The 19,714-nt window shown below is 52.7% G+C and overlaps 9 protein-coding genes across 9 annotated transcripts; 5 read left to right on the forward strand and 4 right to left on the reverse strand.

Moving 5' to 3' along the window:
- Positions 1–313: 313 nt before the first annotated feature.
- On the reverse strand, positions 314–1,789 carry A1O5_05593 (uncharacterized protein; the record flags this gene model as incomplete). The annotated part of the gene is made up of 5 exons (XM_007746192.1): positions 314–352; positions 408–520; positions 603–866; positions 929–1,557; positions 1,617–1,789. 5 exons carry the CDS (start codon positions 1,787–1,789, stop codon positions 314–316), a joined length of 1,218 nt encoding a protein of 405 aa, XP_007744382.1.
- A 1,265-nt stretch (positions 1,790–3,054) lies between these two features.
- A1O5_05594 (uncharacterized protein) lies at positions 3,055–3,318 on the forward strand (the record flags this gene model as incomplete). The annotated part of the gene is made up of 1 exon (XM_007746193.1): positions 3,055–3,318. The coding sequence occupies one exon, from the start codon at positions 3,055–3,057 to the stop codon at positions 3,316–3,318; it is 264 nt and encodes an 87-aa protein (XP_007744383.1).
- A 66-nt stretch (positions 3,319–3,384) lies between these two features.
- Positions 3,385–5,099, forward strand: A1O5_05595 (uncharacterized protein; the record flags this gene model as incomplete). Its single annotated transcript, XM_007746194.1, has 4 exons — positions 3,385–3,447; positions 3,593–3,829; positions 3,902–3,928; positions 4,020–5,099. The coding sequence occupies 4 exons, from the start codon at positions 3,385–3,387 to the stop codon at positions 5,097–5,099; spliced, it is 1,407 nt and encodes a 468-aa protein (XP_007744384.1).
- Positions 5,100–5,934: 835 nt separating this feature from the next.
- Positions 5,935–6,741, reverse strand: A1O5_05596 (uncharacterized protein; the record flags this gene model as incomplete). Its single annotated transcript, XM_007746195.1, has 1 exon — positions 5,935–6,741. The coding sequence occupies one exon, from the start codon at positions 6,739–6,741 to the stop codon at positions 5,935–5,937; it is 807 nt and encodes a 268-aa protein (XP_007744385.1).
- Positions 6,742–8,614: 1,873 nt separating this feature from the next.
- A1O5_05597 (uncharacterized protein) lies at positions 8,615–11,383 on the reverse strand (the record flags this gene model as incomplete). Its single annotated transcript, XM_007746196.1, has 1 exon — positions 8,615–11,383. The coding sequence occupies one exon, from the start codon at positions 11,381–11,383 to the stop codon at positions 8,615–8,617; it is 2,769 nt and encodes a 922-aa protein (XP_007744386.1).
- A 1,092-nt stretch (positions 11,384–12,475) lies between these two features.
- Positions 12,476–13,201, forward strand: A1O5_05598 (uncharacterized protein; the record flags this gene model as incomplete). Its single annotated transcript, XM_007746197.1, has 2 exons — positions 12,476–12,887; positions 12,957–13,201. 2 exons carry the CDS (start codon positions 12,476–12,478, stop codon positions 13,199–13,201), a joined length of 657 nt encoding a protein of 218 aa, XP_007744387.1.
- A 53-nt stretch (positions 13,202–13,254) lies between these two features.
- A1O5_05599 (uncharacterized protein) lies at positions 13,255–14,864 on the reverse strand (the record flags this gene model as incomplete). The annotated part of the gene is made up of 3 exons (XM_007746198.1): positions 13,255–13,575; positions 13,635–14,450; positions 14,514–14,864. 3 exons carry the CDS (start codon positions 14,862–14,864, stop codon positions 13,255–13,257), a joined length of 1,488 nt encoding a protein of 495 aa, XP_007744388.1.
- Positions 14,865–17,031: 2,167 nt separating this feature from the next.
- A1O5_05600 (uncharacterized protein) lies at positions 17,032–17,807 on the forward strand (the record flags this gene model as incomplete). Its single annotated transcript, XM_007746199.1, has 2 exons — positions 17,032–17,466; positions 17,514–17,807. The coding sequence occupies 2 exons, from the start codon at positions 17,032–17,034 to the stop codon at positions 17,805–17,807; spliced, it is 729 nt and encodes a 242-aa protein (XP_007744389.1).
- A 31-nt stretch (positions 17,808–17,838) lies between these two features.
- On the forward strand, positions 17,839–18,792 carry A1O5_05601 (uncharacterized protein; the record flags this gene model as incomplete). The annotated part of the gene is made up of 1 exon (XM_007746200.1): positions 17,839–18,792. The coding sequence occupies one exon, from the start codon at positions 17,839–17,841 to the stop codon at positions 18,790–18,792; it is 954 nt and encodes a 317-aa protein (XP_007744390.1).
- Between the last annotated feature and the right edge of the window lie 922 nt (positions 18,793–19,714).

The raw sequence follows: 19,714 nt of genomic DNA on the forward strand, positions 1-19,714 counted from the left end.
TCTGATCTGCGTGTCTGCCTGCGCCCCCTGCCTGGATGAAAATACGCGCATCATATCCGCCTAGGGTAAGTAAGATAGCTCTATAGGAGGATCCCTGTTCCCCCCCGGAAAAAGACCAATCCCTGTTTTTGCTTTTGGTTTCGTGAATCTCGACGAATCGAACCTGATCTTTTCATAGACAAAGGCTTGAATCTGTTCTATGCAGCATTTCCGGGTTTCTCTTCTGTGTCGATGTGCTATATGGAGAGACAAAAATTAGTAAAATGAAACCCCAGACCTTCAAATCCTGGAGGCATTAAGCGTGGAACCCCGGTCAAACCAGATCAGAGGTCTGCAATGGAGAGGCTTCGTCCTGAATGAAGAGAGAATGAAGAGAAATCATGATCGGGGAAGACTGAGAGACTTACCCAAACGACGTAGTTCGGTAATCCTACCACTTGATATCCTGCCCGTTTGGCCATCTTTGCGAAACCCTCAGTTTCGGCTTGGTTTTCAAAAGCATAGCAGGGAAAGTTGATCCCTAGATGCAGATGTTAGCGCAGGCCCATGCTACCACATATTTGGCTTCCCAAATCTCGATTTAACATGTCACAAACACTCACCAGATCGATGGACATCCGCCTTGACCAAAATATTAACTCCACCAATACCATCCAACTCAATTTCTTCGTCCTTATTATTCCGCCAATCACCCATCCTCGCCATGTATGTTCTTCCCGTATCGTATTCCTTGTACCCTTCTGCAAGCACAACATCTTTATCCAGTGAGGCTACAAGTCGACGGCCTTTGTCGGATTCAATCCAGCTGTTATAGTCGAACCGTCCTTCGATGTCTCGCCCGTTTTCGTATCGGTGGAACCATATATCTGTTCGTCGAGCATTAGATCGTCCGGTCAGTTTTTCTAGGAAACAAGGGGTCAAATCATACTTGGGACCAAAATATCTCGATCATGGGCGACAAAGTCCTCAATGATCTTTTTGGGTGAATCTACGATGTCAACATCGCGCCAGTAGACCCAGCTATGTTCGGGCTTCAATGCCGCGGACAACAAATAATTCCTTGCTCTTCCCATTGCCTTTCTCCTTGGGCCTTGGGCGGCGAATCCATGTCTCGATTCCACGCTCATGTCGAGGTTCGAGCCGAAATTCTTTTCGACGATGAGGACGCTGTGGAAGGGGATTTTGTCGGTCCTTTGTTGGATGCGGTTCAGCTCCGAGGAAAGCACTGCAAGGGTGTCATCGACAGAATCACCCACAAGGAAAGCCAGATCGATCAAGTCGTGCGGATACGTGAGTTCGGAGAGCAAGTCGAAGTACTTGATGAGGTAGGGCGAGGCGTCGCGGAGTGGCGTGAGGATAAGGATCCGTTCACGGTTGCTGAGGGCTCGGGGCGTGGAGACGATGGGATTCAAATCGATGCGATTGATGGTGCTGGCATTGACTTCGTAAGGTTCATGGTGGTTAAAGAGGACAGGCGTCTGAAGGTGTTGGTTCCAGGCGACCATTTCATTATTTGACATTTGTGTGGGAGGCTTTGAGGGGCCGAAGCAATAGAAACTAGCAGTCACAGCCAGTCAGTCATCCAGCCTTTCATCTCGGACAGACAGGAAACGTACTTTGACATCTGTTGTGTGGACACGCTTATCCCCCTCCATAATAAGACAATCAGACCCGTGAGGGCGACTGCGACCAGAAATCGGGTCCGGGTCAAGAACATTATTATGGCTTTCCAAGGAGGTAGCCTGGCTTTGGCAGACTTCCAAGTCATGCCGCCTTTTGGGAGAAGCATTTTGTGCGGGTTTAAGTTAATGTACAAGAGGGAATCGAATGTGCTGAGAATCGGAGGCAAAGAAAGGGAGGCACCGAGGAGGGAAGGAATGGCGCGGCAGTACGGGAGGGAGGTGGCAGACTCCTCGCTAGGAGGACGTCGTTCTTGTCGCGGCCAGATTGAATAAGGTGTTGCTGCAGATTGTGATGGACGAAACGAACGGAATGGCCTTGCGCATCAAGGCCCGATGGAGAAGGATCAAGGTGTAGGAGGAGAAGAGGTCGCAGGCACAATATGGAGTTGGGGCGAGGGCTGATACAACGCGATTCGGATTGACCGAGGGTTGCAAACGAGTTCCGAGATGCTGAATCAATGGTGATAGAGGCACAGGAGACCTAGAACGTGACAGAATTCGATGCAAGAGTTCGGGGATCGCAAGGGTCGAGTGGTGGTGGTTGAGATCTGTCTCTCTATCTGATCCTTTTTCCCCAGCAGCACCCAAGGCCTTACTTTACTCCTTGCAGTGCTGGTACGCGAAACTGCGGAAGAACCGAATTAGGTTTAGCTCCCTCCCCATTGGTTTCCGACCTCCGATGTCAAAAGGTGGTGCACGTGATCCTATACGCCTTGGCGACAACGTAGCCTGTGTAGCTTGCGTAGCTTGCGTACTTAGCAGCCTCATCTTGCTCCGTCGTCTCCAGCTTTAACTCACATTCCCATGTACTACGCAGCTAAATACTCCACATTCCTTACAATCATCACTGCCGACCAGAAGCACCCCGTCTCCAGAAAAGGTAAGGGATCCATAGAACTCCTCGAACACAAAGGGTATCTATATTCTCTACTCCAGTCATATCGGCTCGAGGACCTAGCGGGACGTCCATTAGCTAGAGCTTTTTCCTGAATCCGGTAACATGCTGCGACATGATACTGTTCCTGGTCCCAACCGGCCCAAAAAGCGAGACTTACCAACAGGTTACGAAATTTTATGTAACGTTTTGGAGCAAACCTATTGGATATCAATCAGAACACACGATGCCCGCAGGCCGCTCGGTTAGATCTTGTAGATCAGCCCACCCCTGGCTCAGGTAAGGTATATCTTCGAAATTACTCCACGCTGCTCAGTCATCTCTTGGGTCATCGACCCTTAGCAGACTCAAGCAGCTTCAAACGCTGTAGACTGCTCATAGGGTGATTCCCGGACATCAGTTGAGCGATATCTGCTGCGAACAACTTCGGGCTGCTCCACACAAGATATCGAGGCCTAATCATGGTCTTTGGTGAAAATGAGCACCATATTCCGAATCATTGATGTCAACCCCGACCCGAGCGGAGGCTACGAGCCTACTTTGAAGTCGGACCTCCTTAGCCATGCGGCATTCCATACTCACGCGAGAAGGAGACGACGAGAGGAGAAGAAGAAACAAACCATTTCAGGTACTTCAGGTGACGATGGTGACGGTGCGACAGAACTGTCTGCGGTGCGCCATACATATTCTCTCTCGACTCAGATATCAATGCTGAGTGATCGGATTCAAAGCATGCTTTGAACTTGATTCGACAACGGCTGCAGGACAGGAGCCTTCGCAGGTCTGGTTTCTCGTTGCACAAGGGCGATGACTGGACCATCAACCTCATATCCTCCAAATCGCAAGACTTCATGGACCTTAGACAACAGAGTATGTCGCTTTCCGCTCAGTCTCGTGAAAACATAGCGTTGTGGCGAATCTTGAGAGGGGTCGTTTTGTTTCAAAAGTCCACAATGCCATGTCTCTCGCTAACTTTGCCGGCCCCGGGAACAGTGTATTTGTTTTTTTTTCACAGGAACTTATGTTGCGACACTTGATCCCCGAAACGCAGCAACACTTTGCCCTCCTGTCTTCCCTGGCGTACATGGCTTGCTCAACCCTTGACGCATTGCGCAACCATGGTCAAAGTGTGACGGCGCTGACAGTGAAGGGGAAGGTCGTGCAGGCCATGAATCACAGGTTCAGCGACTCCAGAGCAAAAGTCGATATTGTCGACTTCGCGACCGTTACCTCTTTAGCAAGCACGGTGGCCGTGAGTAAAATATAACTTCCTTTCCTTCTTGCCTAAAATTGTTGGCTTCACTCTAACGAGGCCCTTGACTAGGTCTACGAGGGCGGATTCGGACCAGAGGTATGTATGCTATCGTGAGCTGATCTCGATAGGGAGAGCCTCGGAGCACCCGATTAAAGCCGACATTGAAGCTGACGGTCACGATATCCAGTACTTGATGCACCGAAAAGGGGTAGAGACCATGGCGGTAATCATGGCGAAGCAGGCAAATCCCGCCCGACAAAGCTCTCCTGTGGAATTGTCGATCAACAGAACCATCGCTCTGCACCGTCATATGGCCCCCGTGGCCACCGACCTCCAAGTGCCTCCCCCCGATTATCCCGACCCGGACTTCGGTTATGGCGACGAGTGTTTTCGCGTTGGCGGTGATTCTCGTGGAGGGAACACGAAACTGATTTTGGAGTCGCCCTTGTACTGCCCTGAGCCTGGTTTTCGTTACGTACAACGCTCGAAATACTGCGATGCGCGGCTGCTGCGACTTCTTTGCGATCTGCGCGACTACCTGGACCTCCTCGAGATCGAGCGCGACATCGAGTCTCGGGTGGAGAAAGAAGCGTTTTGTTTCGCTCACCGCCTTGCACTACGCAGTCGACTGCTCGCTCATGAATCAATCCATTCACCATCGACGTCGACAAGGGCGGCGGTGGGAAGAAGAATCATGCGCGAAAACGACTACGTCTACGAATGTGTCAGACTGTGTGGATTAGTCATAGTCCATCTCTCTGACACCTGTCTCCCTTGTCGCGCCGCCTTTCCAGTTATTCCACCGAACCCTCCTGACGCCGCGAGCGCGACAACGCTCCCGAATCTTTCACACTCAACAGAAGCACCACCCCCGTTTACAACGCCTCCACTAACTCGTTCCTCGGCATCCACGAGACCAGACATAAGCGTCCTCCCGCTCATCGACTCTCCCGCCCCGTCGCACATACTTCCCGCCCTGGCGTACAATATCCGCAAAGGCCCCAACGCGCTCGCCGGCTGGGACCTCGCCATGAGAGGTGTCCTATATTTCGTCACAAACGTCGCGGGAGCCATATCGGTAGGCCACCCCGAAGCCCTGCTAATCATCTCTCTGGGCTCCAAGGGCGTCTTCGACATGACCACGTCCAGCAACGAGCGAACCTGGGACGAAGCGTACCTTCCCTTGAAAACTTTCGCTGAGTTTCGGAAGTTGTGTTTGAATGAGCGCATTGTGAAGCTGACCACGATGGAAGATTACGACGCTTGAAAAACTGCGCTGCTCGGAACGGAGCTTTAGTTCTTGGCTTTCTCCTCGACAAAAGGGAATTTTGAGAAAAGAAAGGGTTCATACTCGTTTTCCTTGTCATTCGGTCTCGGAAAACGGCGAGATGGCTAAGTGGCACTGTTCAAGTACGCCCTTCACGCGCGTGCGTGTGTGTGTGTGCGCTCGCTCCGTAAATATAGCTATGCAGCTACCTCCTCGCCTAGGGTTTCTTCCTGACAGACACTACGATGTTTTTTACTTATCTCACGCAGAACGATTGATGGTACACATCAGACATACGCACATGACATAATATACATAGGGCCACGAGTGGTGGACATTTCCGCCACATCATCCCCTTAATGCCTGACTGTACCAATAAATCAAGAACTCCCACGGAAGCCTGTGGCAGTGTGGTAGATAGACAGCCAGCAACAACCCCGGCGACCACAGATGTAAGGCCACTCCAGCGAAGATGCCTTGCTGCAGCACCCGGAACGCCGGACTGAGAGCTATCCCCCCGCCTGTGCTGGATACTAATTTACAAGTACATATCCATTCTGGGGTTGTGGTACAAGGCTCCGTCCCATAAACGCCGGGATATGAAGAGTTTCTCCAAAAGCTTTTTTTGTCCCCCGTCTCTCTGCTTTGCCGGTGCTCCACGAGGAAACGAAGACTCAGATGTCCGCCGCATCTTGATATCTTTGCACTTGCGCCAAATCGGCCGTGGACCATCGTCGCGAGAATAATCGGGCATGGCCGAAAAAGGAGAAAGGAACCCTGCGCACTGCTGGCTTTCACGGGAGCTCCCAAACACCAAAAGAGGCTTGTATTTGCCTCACCAGGTCCGCGGCCACGTACGTGTTGACTCTCGCTCCATGTCATCCCATGTCCTCTTCTGTCCAACGTAGCCTGGCTGAGAGAGGAATGACTCGCTCGTGGAGGAGCCGCATTCGCTCGAGCTTCGTCGTGCTCCTCGATCCGGCAGCAAATCTTGTTGTTGGCGGATCAGAAACCGAAGCAGCAACTGCACTACCGTCTCCGCGCGCCTGCGCCGGTCGTTGATCGACTGCACCACCCTCCCCGCCATCTCGTGGGCGTATATGGCCGTCCACAGCTGATCGTCCTTGCCGGGCCCTTTGCCCGCTTGAGTCTTGGTTTTCTTCTCGGCCTTTGCGTGTTCCGCACCGCATTCTGCAGCCAGGTCGGAGCATCGACGATGACTTTCCTTTTGAGACTCGCGATGGCGGTCTCGTCTGTCATTTTCAGTGATGCGATGAGCCTCGTCAGCCTCTTGTCTTCTCTTTTCTCTCGCCAGCAACTCAGGGTCGAGGTCATCCGTCGCTTGCATCTCTTTCGAGGCAGTTTTCTTCTCTAGCTTCGGGCGAGGTTTCGACACTCGCTCGCCGTAGAGTTCGCGACTCTCGTCGCGACAGAAAAAGCCATCGACCAACTCATCGAGCGATTTGCCGGCAATTTTGTCTTCTAATCTCTTGCTGAACTTGTTCATTGGAGAGGTAGGCTTGAACCAGCCTTGGTTGTAGGCTGGCCTAATTGCAGAATCGTCTAGCAGATCACTGGCTGCCTGGACAACAGCAGCAAGCTTCGGTTCTGGCCGGTCGAGCAGGCTCCGGAGATGTGCCATGTCGACGTCTCCGTCCAGGTCTGTATCTGTAGAGCATACAGATGAGGAGCTGCTGGCGGTCAGAGGAGGGGTCAAAAGTTGTCCGTATGCTGGGAAACTTGAAATAGATTCGTCTGTCATAGAATTGATTGATGGCAGAGGAGGACCTCTGTAAGGCAGATAATGGTCGAGAAAGAGTTGGTCAACCCTCAACATGGGGAAGCTGTTAGAACGAGACGCATTCGATCTTTGACAGGAAATAGGTGAGGGCGAAGGTAAGAGTGGTGGCGCCGGTCCTCGCCCCAGTAGAATATCAGTGATGCTGGGCAACACAGCCATGTTTTGAGATGCACAATCCTCTCGCTTTGTCTGCGTGATGCTATTTCCTGCCTGTGTTTTGTCAGTCAGATAGCTGGAAACTGTCGGGCAATGGTTGGGCTAACCATGGTTGCAAGTGGTGGGAAATCGATACAAGTCTGTGCAATGGGTAGCAAGCCAGCCGTGGATCGAACGAGTTGTGCCTTAGCAAACAACTAGATAAACACCACCAGAAGTGCGGCACCACCTGAAACAAGAAGGGAGTCGCACCAAAGGAGGGAATGCTTGAACGAGACGGACCTGACAGGTCGGCAGAATATGTACCTCTTCACCTTCACTCCCCCGGGTTGTTGGACTTTGTATGAGATGGAAAACATAGCGCGTGCATCGTCTCCACTTTTCCATTTGCGTAGCAGGTAATCCATTTTGCCTCCTACATGCGCTCTACATCTAATAACTTCAGTAAAGACCAACATCAATGCATTAGGACAGCCTCTTTGCGCTAGACGCTGGCGGGGAACCACCAAATGCAAGCAAAAGAGAAGGGGAGAAGTGGTCCTCATTGGGGAACACAAACCTATCAAATCCAACCCCGGGTTGATCTGATCCATGAACAGGAGGGTAGACCCAAGTCCCTGTCAATCGATCTGGTGCAGTGGAGCGCCGCAAAGTCCAAATTGGGTCAAGCAGGGCTTTGAGGCAGCCACAGCAGTCGCAAACCACTCCAACAGGAAAGACAGGAGCAGGATCTTGATGTGTTACATCTTCCAATTCGCTTATCGATCAGAATGCTCACGACAGCGGGATGGGATCTCCCCTTGCAAGAGTCGTAGTGTTGAGAGAGATCGACCGATCCTACCGCCCCCCAAGAAGTAAGATATTCCAGGACCAGCCTCGTCTTCCAGAAGGCTAGTCACAAGAGCATGCACTGCAAGCAGAGCATGCAAGCGTTCGCCGAATATCCGATTATGAATCTCTCCGGACCGCCTTTTGCTCGATTCCCAATTTGATGGGCTTCGCGATCGTGGCAGATGTTCGCGATCGAATGTGGACTTGCGAGCGAGACTAGTGGATGGAAAATCCCTAGCCAAGAATGTGAGCTCAGATTTCACCTCATCTGCCAGTTTTATCGGGGTTGACCCCCTAGGGGTTGGCTGAAAGTCCCAACCGTGATTCACACTATTGCTGCCGCCCAGAGCCTTTGACAGGTGCGCTAAAACGGCTTGCTCGCGTCAAGGGGGTGGGATCCCGCTTGTCCGATTTCTGGCAAAGCTTCGCACAAGAAATTGTCCGCCAGAGAGGCAGTTGTCGGTTGATGTCATGTACTTGTATATTACATTGATGCCATATATGATGCAAGTCCAGTATAAAATGTTGGAGTATATAAGGTCGATATAGCGTGTGTCCATTCCTTCTCTTGCGCGCCAGCCATCGTCTCCCGAGCGTCAACCCATGTCTTCATAAGTTGGAATTCCAAGATGTCAACCATGTCGTATTGTGTCAAGCATCCAGGAAGAAAAAGCCGCCTCAATGAATTACAGGGTGGAAAATCACCCCGGGCGGCCCACAATCGTGGCTACTCGTCGGCTCTCCCCTCTAGGAGCTTTCTTGATTCGTCCAGTCTCCTCCTGAGTACTTTTGCGGCACGCACTTCGTGTTTCCTTTCCGACCTTAGGATCTCATTGCAGACGCCACCCACAGCCCGCAAGAGATCAAGGACGAGATCCTTGTCGACGTTGGAAAAAGTCACTGACCCAGGTCCTTCGCCAACTCTAAATTCCGGGTCCGCCAGTTTGATCAGACTCTCCATCAGGATTTCCGTGTTCGCGGGATGGTCGACCGGCACCTCATTTGGCGCATTGGTTGAACCCAATGCTCTTGGGGTGGGGAAAGACCCATTCGGTGAATGGACAGGAGGGGTCGGTATGCCATTAGAAACGATGCTCCCTTGCGTCTGAATCTGTCGTGGGGATCTGGTTTGACCCTGGCGAGCCCGTCCACTCATTGGAGGTGTCGGCCACACAGAAGCTGTGTTTTCGCGTTTTGGACTCATTGGTGGTTGAGGAAATGGCGGCGAATTGCCCCAGCTGAGAATCTCTGTCGGCATTCCATCCTCGGCCTCTCCATCACTGGCGCCTCCCCCTTCTGTAGCTGTCGCAAAGGTGGCGACAGTTGAAACAGAATCCATACTATTGCTTCGTGCGGCCTTCATCCAAGGTTTCGAAGGCGCGGCAAGCGGAGTGGGATCGAGTGGAGGCCCGGGTTTTAGAAATGTCTCTTGAATCGGTGTGTCTGCAGCTTCCTCTGTACCTGCTTCTTCATCAAGGGGTATCTCCGTGTCGTCTTCGTCTATTGTCGGTGTGTCTTGGGCCAGGCGCGTCGTTGTTACACTGCTGCAATCGCTCTCGCTAGGAGTTTCACTTCTAATACCCGTCCCAGTGTAATTTCCTAGTGCACTATGAAGGAACATGTTTTCGTAGTCGAACGCGTCTAACCTGTCTTCATGGCGTTCCGCGGCGCCTTCTGTGGGAAGCAGGTGTTCGGGGATCTCGGGGACATCAGGCTCGAGGTCCTGCAGGCTCTCCTCCAAAACTTCGTTCAGGTAAATTTGCTCTTCTTCTGAAGCGGCAATCGGTTCGTCATCATCAAATTCTTGCGCAGCGTCTTCATAAAGCGATTCTTGGAGCACCGAATTTGATTTCTCGACAGGCTCCGGCTGCAGATGAACCGACTTGTGGAGACTTGGAGTGTTCTTGTCTGTCCTGGCTTCACTCACCAAGCCAGAGTCTCTTGTTGCGGGCAGTTCGACGTTGAGTAATGTTTGTGCCTGTGGCGTCACTGGTGCGACTTGAAAGTCCAGTCGCTTCCTCGGTTGGGATGGGCTCCATCCCATACCAGCGTTCGTGTTGATCGGGCTGCCTGCCTCCTTGTATTCAGGGGCACTTGTGTACCACTGCTCTGGGCTGTGCGCATTTGCAAACGGACTGGGCGTCCTCATGCTTTGCAGACTTTTTCTCCTCATGCTGTCGGCCTGTGCTTTATCTTTCAAGTCGGAAATTTTTGCTTGCAAATTCGACATCTGCTCTCGAATCTCTTTGGTAGACCGATTTGACATTGCTGATGAGGAGCGAGCAAGAGCTGTGGTGGGGCTGCTTGTGACCACCGAAATGTCTTCTTTAGACACAGCTGCTAATGTGTTGATACCCAGGCCTCGCGGAGTCGACGAATCTGGGGTCGTCTTGATTGTGCTTGGGGGGCTTTCTTCCTCCTTCAACGCCCGCAGAGGCGAATTGAAGCTGCGATTGCTTGCCGGCGAGTACGGACCACCCCGCGCCGAGGGCGAATGAAACAACTGTTGGGGCGATTCTTGTCTGCGTCCATATTCCAAGGCGCTCGCGGATCTGATCTCGGGAATCATAGAGAGGCGTTTCAGTCCAGAGGCACCTGTCGTCGTATCACTACCGCCTCTGGCGTGCGCCACCGAGTTGTTTCTATTGACCAGATGAAGTGGTCTGGGCTTTCGCTGACTGGCGCCAGCCAAAGAGATCGAACGATATAACCCGCCCGCAGGTTGATGAAGTTCATTCATATTTGGCGAGGATCTCGACGACAGAAGAATGCTGTGACGTGCTTTACTGAGATTATCCTCCATGTGGGTCAGTCGCTTCCTGGCGTGCTCAAGGATTCTCTCTGCTCGTTCGTTCAGCAAAGCCATTTCGTCTTCTGCGCTGGTCGTAATCGTGCTATTTCTCTTGCTGTCGGGTTCTTCGATTTCCTCGTCTGGGACCTTGGCCACGTCTGCGGCCAGTCTCCCATTCATGATCTTCGAGGTATCGAAGTCCTCCCAATTGCCAAGGTCGGAGCCATTGCTCGAGGAGGAATGATTGCTTAACCTTCGAGCGACGCGCGCAAAGGGGCCCGCGGGGGTCGGTGAAGGAGGATCTGATATCATCGGGCTCTCGGTTCGCCGACTTTTTTTCGATTTCGGGGTTTCCTCCTCTCCAATGTCGCTCAGGGGCGCGCCGTGTTCGTAGCCATGGTAGTTGGTATTGATAGGAGGGACAGCCCGCGAGGGCATTCTGATGGTTGTCGCAATGCCTAACTCGACTGCAGGCTCAAGCTCGTGCGGAGAAGAACCCAGCGAAACCGCAGAATCTGGACGCACGGGTAGCGGGGACGAGCGTAGAATCGGCGAAGACGCGCGTGGACTGGGACTGGAGTCGAGGTGAGGCTGATACGGCAATATCATGTCCGGATTTGTCAACGTCGGCGACGGAGGGACTTCCTGCGTAAACAGGTCGTGCGGAATCGCAGGAGGAATTGGATGAGCGTGTGCGTTCGCCATGATGACCGAGGTTGTATCAACGAACTGCGCGATTGATCGACTCTGACAGAATGCGACGGCGGAGAGACGTCGGGCAGCTCAGCTGGCTTCGAAGACAGCACCAAGTTCCAAGAGCGTATTGTCAATGCATCTTTGCGCTCGACTGGGGGGTGGAGGGAGGTTGTTGCGTGTGCTGCGGAAGGGGCAGAGTCTCGATGCGACTTTTGGAGCCAGATCAAAGTTCAGTGCTGGAAGAGGTGCTCGCGCAGATGCAGGACAAGAAGAAACAAGGCAGAGAGGATCTGCACTTCAAGCCCACCCCCCGGACCTTGTCAGATTGTTGGACAAGGGGGTTTCCAAAGTGGCAGAGGAGTGAGAGCAGTGGTTCACCAGGCTGTGGCCGAACCAGAGATGGAGTAGGTGAGAGTGCGGGCTCCGGGATGAGGAGGTTTGATGGCGCACATCAGCGCAGGTCCCTCAAGCGAAGGGGAAAAAGGGAAGAAGGGAAAAAGGAGTGGAAACTGGGCCAGCAGGGCTCCTGGAGAACGGCACTGCTGACTGGCTGCGTCCCCTGCAGCAGCGCCAACAACGCCGAATCTTCAAGCAGCAACCCCACCCCAGTACCCAGTACCCAGTACCCAGTACCCAGCGAGCCAGCTTAACAGCTGCAGCTCACTAGCCCCCAAGAGCCTCCCGGTACCCAGTAGGCTGCGCCTGGAAGCCTAAAATGCCAAAAATTGGAAAAAACGACAGACCTACTGGTAGGTAATTTCTGAATCTTTGCTCACCTGACAGGGCGATCCCATCCCATCCCATGCCCATCCCATCCACATTCAACATCCCACATGCTGCAAGTCAAGTTCTCGGTAAGCGAACCCAATTTCGGCCCCGCGTCCCCCATGGTCCCTCGAATTCGTCAATTCTCGAAATCTGCAGCTGAGGCTTCGCAGTCGAGAAACTGTCGATGATGGGATGCCAGTGCTGACAAAGTCCGAAGCAGGAGTTGCAAGAAACGAGTTTCGACATTCTTGAGCCCTAGCCGGCTTCTTACATATCTAGGCAGTCTCCCTCGTCGTATGCAAGGGAAAGCGTCCCCAATAAACATTCTCAGGAATGCCAGCCTTCGTCCTCGTCCCTGCTTCACCCTCCGATCTCGAGGCCATAGCCCGCGTCCAGTTTGCGGCCTGCGCCTCCGACCATGGGTTCCCTGTTATCTTCCCAAAGGGAGCCACATTGACCTCCATCACCCATTTTGTGCACTCGTACGAAAGCGACTTGGAGAACGACCCAAGCTGCCACCTCATGGTAGTCAAGGAGGCCATGTCCGGCGAGATCGCGAGCTTTGCCGTCTGGCATTTTTACCCGCCCAAAACCCAAGAGGAGGTCGAGGAGGAAATGCTGATGCGTGAATTCCCACTTCCTGATGACGCCAATAAGGATCTGGGGAATCGCTTGATTCGCAACAGTATCAGAAAACGCCATGAAGTCGCCGCGTCAGCTGTCGGCCCGGATAAGCCCTATGCGTGTAAGCGACCCTACCCTCTCCCTGTCTTTGACCCGGTCGATGGCTCCTCCGATCTGACTTCGTGGCAAGATCTCGCTGCGATTGGAACCAGCCCAAAATACCAGAGGCAAGGTGCTGCTTCTCTCTTGCTCGACTGGGGTCTGGAGCGGGCCGATGACCGAGGCCTGGCAGCCTATGTCGAAAGTGCCCCGGCGGCTTTACGACTCTACGAGAAGTATGGCTTCAAAGAAGTCTGCAAACTACCCTTAGAGATGTCGCCTTGGAAGGAAGGGGAATATTTGAATGTATGCATGGTTCGGCAGCCTCCAAGCTGAATATGTCTTGACCTGCAACGCCATCCCTTTCCTGCTTTCGTCTTCACTGGCTTTCATTCTGCCCTCAGTTTGGCCCTAACCATCAAGGGCCCCTTCTTCTCTCCTATCCCCACGCTCTCCACGATCAACTCCTCCTCGGGATCCAAAACTTCCAGGTCGTATCGGCGCCAGAGAGCCGCCAGTACTTTGACAATGCTCATCATCGCCACATTCCTGCCTATACATGCTCGATGACCGGCACCGAAAGGGGCAAGGTCGTTCAGGGACAGTGGTTTTGACGGATCGAGCCATCGCTCAGGTCGGAAGAAGTCGTGATCCGTGCCCCAAACTGAGGCGTCGTGGTGGAGCACATGGTTGATCATCGAGACCGTGGTCTATATGAGAGCATATCAGCTTGAAGTCCCTCTCGATGTTGGGCTGTCTCGAAACTTACCCCACAAGGAACATAGATACCATCGATCACTGCACCTTCGGGATCACAGACTGTACGCGGTAACGGCATGGTAAACACCGGTGAAATCCGGAAATTCTCTCGGATACAGGCCGTCGCGTACGGCAGCTGCGCTTCCAATCCAGAATATGCCGGTAAGGAATCCCCGGCCGTATCCTGGAAAGGCACGCATGCCATGATCTCTTTTGTGAGCTTCTCGGACGCAGTCTTATTGTGCAGTAGATGATAGAAAAGCAAAGTCAAGGTGCCCGAAGTCGTGTGTGACCCTGCGACTAAAAACGCAAATGCTTCCGAGCTGACTGCCATCTCTGACAATGCTTCACCTGTTTCGGGGTCCTTTGCGCGGATTAACCTGGTCAAGATGCTGTGCTTGTCGCTGACCTTCTCTCTGGCCATTTCCCGGGCCACGCAGGCCGAGGTCCTGTCTCTCAGTACTTTCCTGCTCGCCAGAAGATTTTGGAGCCATGGCAGTGGAATATAATTTGCAAGCCTCATGCTGTATGGCAGCAAGGAAGGGAGCATGCCGAACAGACAGCCCAGGAAAATATGCTCATTGATCGGGGGCAACTGTGCAGGGTCTTGCGCCGCCTGCGAGCCGAACTCCGTGTGGAAGACCAACTCTCCCATGACGTCGTACGCATAGTACCCCATGAGATTCTTCAGGTCAAATGGCTTAGAGCCTTGGGCGTCAATGGCATCGACAAGGTTGTCGAGATGGCGATTGAAGATGGATTCCATCTGCGACAGGGACGCGAGGGAGAAGCTGTGCGCCATCTGGCGGCGTCTCTTAGCATGTAGCTGCCGTACCATTAGCGTTTTCGAATTCAGGAACCATCAGGCTCTCGGGGCGTATGGACTAACGTCTTCGTCACGAGTTCCAAATGAGTTCGGATGGAAGGTCGTGAATCCATCGTAGAGATTGCTCTTGATGAACTTCCGCCCGCCTTTGTAGACCTCGTCGAGGATCTCCACGCTCCGGAAGCTCAGCTCACTCGGGGCAACTCGTACGACTGGCCCGTACTTTTCGTGCACCTTCACCATGGTGTCTGGCATGCGCCTCGTCCACAGATGATAGACCCTCCATAGGTTCGTGTGCGCTGCCCAGAACGGTCCGGAGAATTTGCTCAAGGGATGGAAGAAGTGATTGCGCAGGAATGACACAAGGATGAAAATGGTCGGCAACGCTAGGAAAAGGAGGCAGACCGGCAGCATGGTGGTTGGTTCTTCTCTTGTGGTCCAAGGAGGGTTGGTTTGGGATGTTTAGCCAAGATAACCGTGCAAAAAGCACCAGAGATATCAAGACAGTTAGTTCACTACTCCCAGAGTAAGTTCCCTTGGGCTTGATATTGCGTTTGAGTACAAGGCATGCTTTATCCTTCTGCCCACGCGGATTGCTGACATGTTGGGCTCTGTACGTCAGTTTGGTTTTTAATCACGATTGACGACTTTGATGAGCCTTCCTCACCCATTGCCCAAGACGGAAGAGAATGCGCTTTCCGTCCCGCTATGAACAGCACAACCTGAATCGGAATGTACCGACTGTATCATTATTGGAAGAGGCGAATTGGAAGGATGAGGGCTGTTGGAAAGGTTCCCCAACGTGGACTGGAACTGACTTGGGTGAGGAGCCTGCGGTGTGCTTGGGGATCTGATGCTCGGAACGCAGCCAACGCTCAACACCTGAATTCCGAGCCCCTTCGCCTCCAATTGCTTTGTCCCTTTCGGCTAGAGCAGTCCGGGCACGTCGATCATTACCTTGGCCTAGAACTCCAATTCGCACGGGCAACCTTATGGATTGGAGGACCATCTAAGGACCGTGGCGGCTATAACGGTAGTTTGGTCCTCGTCATGTGTCGGTTCCGGTCCACATCCATCCGGTTCTCATTTTCCCCCCGTAGTCTTAGGTCAGAGGCGACTGCTGCCGACCAACGTCGGCAAGTGCTTGTCAACAGCATCATGTTCTAAGTCGGTCGTCAACCTTGAAATTGGCGCCTGGTGGACTCTGCAAGATGTGCCCTGAAGCTAGTAGATGGGATTTTGAGACGAGGTAAGAAGGTAGAGGAATGATCGGACGACTTGTGATGCTAAGTTAAGTCTGCTGTGGCGAGAGAATGGCCTTTGCACGCCGCCTTGGCCAGATTGAAGGGATGGATCGTATGTGACAAGTAGAATAGAGAAGACACGCAATGGCGGAATCCTTGCTGGAGTCTGGATGTCGTGGGATCGCTGGCCAACAACAGATTAGTCGCGGACTCACGTCAGATGGTTCTTGTAGTGTTCTTTGTGCGCACTGGTGGCACATGGACGTTGGAAGTTGGAAGTTGGAAGCTGAGAAAGCAATCATGCCCAGCTCGTTAGGGAACGAGCAATACCTACTAGCTCCAGGGCACCCACCAGCAGCGTAGGTACCCGGTACATAGGTTCGTAGAGTACCTACCAAGTACAACAGGTCCCTAGTAGGTAAACACAGGCAACTTTTAACCTTGTAGCTAACGCAGCTAGGCTTGGTCGCTTGGTGAGCTTGAGCTTGAGCTGGAAGCGCCAAACTCCCGCACTCTACCGAGTACACTTTGCACCCCACACTCCACACGACGCCGGGCCGGGGGAAATCATCTTTTCCAACGCAGACCTGCCTTGACCTGCCTAGGTACTCACACTAAAGAGTCAAATATTGTATCACCACCCGTCGAAACCTCGCAATTGTCGTTGTCGTTTCATAGCGCGCCACCGGGCTACTCAGGATAGAAACTGCTGTTGCAAGCCGGGAAGCCGAACAACAACCATTGCGCCGAGACCCTACGCTGTGTTTGATGGAACCCCCCAAGAAGAAGGCGAAGCAAAGCGCTGCCAGGAGGGCCCCTTATGCCGCTGCAGCCTGCGACTACTGCCATGGCCGTAAGCTGAGGTGCTCGGGGGATCGCCCTTGTCTTCGCTGCAAGAAAAATGCTATTTCGTGCAGTTATCCTGCGGCAAGGCCGGAGTCAAGGCCTACAGTCCAGCAACGGGATGGACACACGTAAGTCCACCAGACTGCGAAGACTTGTTCGTGTTACAGATTGGCCCTGACATCAACAGGAGTCCAGAAGCACTTTTCACTAGCATCGAAGATTTGCAACGAAAGCTGGACGAATTTAAAACCCAGCTTCATGGCGCTGCCGCTCCTGAACTGCCAGGGTCTGCCTTCCCAAGCCCGCCAGAGGCATTTCAACAGCCTCACAACTCTGACAGAAATGAGGGGGACGAACCCGCGCTCGTGAAACGACAACCAGATCCCGACACCCTACACGTATACGCTGGGCCAACTAGTTACGCTTTCGGAATGGTTACAGCTGATGCAAGACTTTCCAACCTCACTCCATCCAGCAGGGACTTTACCACGATGGATAGTCCCTCTCCTACGCCGATTGAAGATCGTAGCTCTCCGAATGAACCTGCTCAGCCGGCTGAAGCTTGGGAAATCCACAGCGAAACCTCGCTCGAAAGATTCAGCGTAGAAGACGCCGTGCAATGCTTGGACACGTTTCAAGATGTTTTCGGGGCCCTCCATCCCCTACCGCAGCTCGAGAAAATTAGGTTAAGTTTGCCTAGTCTTTTGCGGTCTGCCAAAAGATCACTTTGGAGTCAACCTACAACTCCAGGTCATTGTGGCCTTTTGGAAATGTTGAAGATAATTCTAGGAATCGCCCTGGTTGCGCAGACTGGTGGTAGAACCAAGCTGTCAGACACCCTTTATCGGAGTGTGGAACCTACTCTCGTTTCGGCGGTCTTTCAGCACTCCATCAGTCACGATTTTCGAGCGTTGTTGCTGCTCGTGGTATGGGAATTTGGCCATCGCAATGCTAATTACTAATTAAGCCCTAGGCCATGTATCACTTCAGCAATGAGGACCTAGTACTTGGATCCAGAGCCATTATGTACGCTGCGCGCACAGCTGTTGAAGAAGGCCTCTATCGAATCGAAAAGCTCTCGGTCATCGTCCCTGATGAAAAGGAGCGCCAGGCAATCATCCGGCAACTCTGGAGCTTGTTTGTCCTGGACCGCCAATTCAATTTCGCCGCCGGCCTACCGCATCATCTCAATGACGGCGACGTTGACCTGCCCCCTCCTGCAAGTCCACCCCCAATGCTCTGTCGAGCAATTCTGCTAATGGGTTAGGAACTAGGTCGACGAGGGCTATCTCGCTGCAATGGTCAATTATGTCATATTCGGAGCCCAAGCATGGAACTCGCTGGTCAATCGAAACCTGCTGGCGAGTGGTCAAGCTCCGTCAAAAGACTCGATGAACTTCTTCTACTACCAAGTCCATCAATGGCATCAGGACTTGGATCCTTCCGTACGTTTTGGCACCGCAATGATTGAATCCGATGATCACAACTTTTTCACCTCTACATCAGATGAGGTCGAGGTATATCGCAAGACACTCCTGTACCTCCGCTCAAACCAGATCCAGATCCTCGTCCTCCGCCCCATACTCATATATCCTCAGACTGCTCGCAACAATACTGCCATGGTTATGGAAGCTATCACCCTGGCCAAAAAGTCTATCCGGACGTTAAGACTTCTGTCGTCAGAGACCAATTTGTATAGAACAAGACAAGCACTCTTTAACCACTTCCTCTCATCCGCATTGGCAGTTCTCTTTCTGGCAGCAGCATACGATGCAGAAACCCGGGCAAATAAAACTGCCCACCCGGATAGCGCAGCCACATTGTTGGGAGACACAACGAATGAGCTTCAGCAAGGCCTCGATCTGATCGATTGCCATCGCTCTCATTCGCAGTCCGCAGCCAGGTTGTGGACACGCTTCAACCGGCCAAGACAACAGCTGATTCGACTGGATATCTTACAAAGTACTGCGGGGACAAGACATCAAAGAGATACGCATCTCCACCACGGCCCAACAGGAGAAGATCGACACGAAATATCGCAACAGGAGGACTATTGTCCGGATGGCACATTTGCCGACGCAGGCACTGAGACAGGTGGAGAAAGAGATCTGACCTCCCATTTGGACGCTCCCGTTTCCGTTGGCTTTGACCCAGCAAATTTCGATCCCGAGAATAGTTTACTCTGGCTGGATTGGTTTGATGGCGCGTTCATGGATTCCTCCGTTCCGTTTGGCATGCCGGCATGGATGTAGCGCAGAGCCTCACCATTTCAACGGTCGAGCCAGTGGTCGGTTTAGCCCCTTGAATAGGTGAGCAATCACACCAGTCAAGGACATGATGAAGGTGAAACAGGGCATAACTCTCTGACATGACTTGTTATGACGTCCCCTATGAGGCTAGATGAGAGCAATTCAAAAGGATCTTAAGACCTGAGAGCAGAGGGCTTGAGTTTCGAGACAGTGGTTGAGATGACGTGCCACCAACAGACCTACAGTCTTAGGTACTTCGCAAAAGGCTACAATTCATGGGGGGTTTGACCGAATTTGTTATCTGTGGATTGTAACTCAGTTAACCACCAGCTACCTGACTCGGCTTCACAGCTACCGACACGGCATAAGCACCGAGACACTTCCCGCACGAGTACCTGAAGGAGGGTACGATACAAGCCTAGACCATCTTGCCACCACGACGAACTGTTATCCCAGCAAACCCATTGGCCCCAGGTGCATACCGGAACTGGCTATCTTAAGACCCTGAATGTCCACCGGCATACTGTTTATATTCTCCACCGGATCCTGTGCCAGTTCTTTTCCCAACCACTTTGCTCCTGGTTCCTCTGGTAGAGATCTTCCCCCCCGCTTATCGACTCATCACGGGCCTGGGTTCTGGTGGGTCTGGTGCAGCAGATACTTATGTTGAGGTGATTTGGTCGATACTAGTCATCGAGATGATGTTACGACGTCCCAATTTCACGTTGAGAGACAATATACAACGACGAAGTAGACTTGCGATACCGGTCTCAGTTCCCTCAATGTCCCGACGGTAGGGCCCGCACCGTGGGCTGGTGAGGCTTAAAGCAGCAAGTGGGCGGTCATAGAATAGCGATCGATTCAAAAGCAGCGCGGATCCCCTCATTATCAGGCTTTTCTTGCTGCGTGGCTGCGGCCCTCAACT

Source organism: Cladophialophora psammophila, assembly GCF_000585535.1.
Source record: "Cladophialophora psammophila CBS 110553 chromosome Unknown aczJe-supercont1.7, whole genome shotgun sequence".
NCBI lineage: Eukaryota > Fungi > Ascomycota > Eurotiomycetes > Chaetothyriales > Herpotrichiellaceae > Cladophialophora > Cladophialophora psammophila.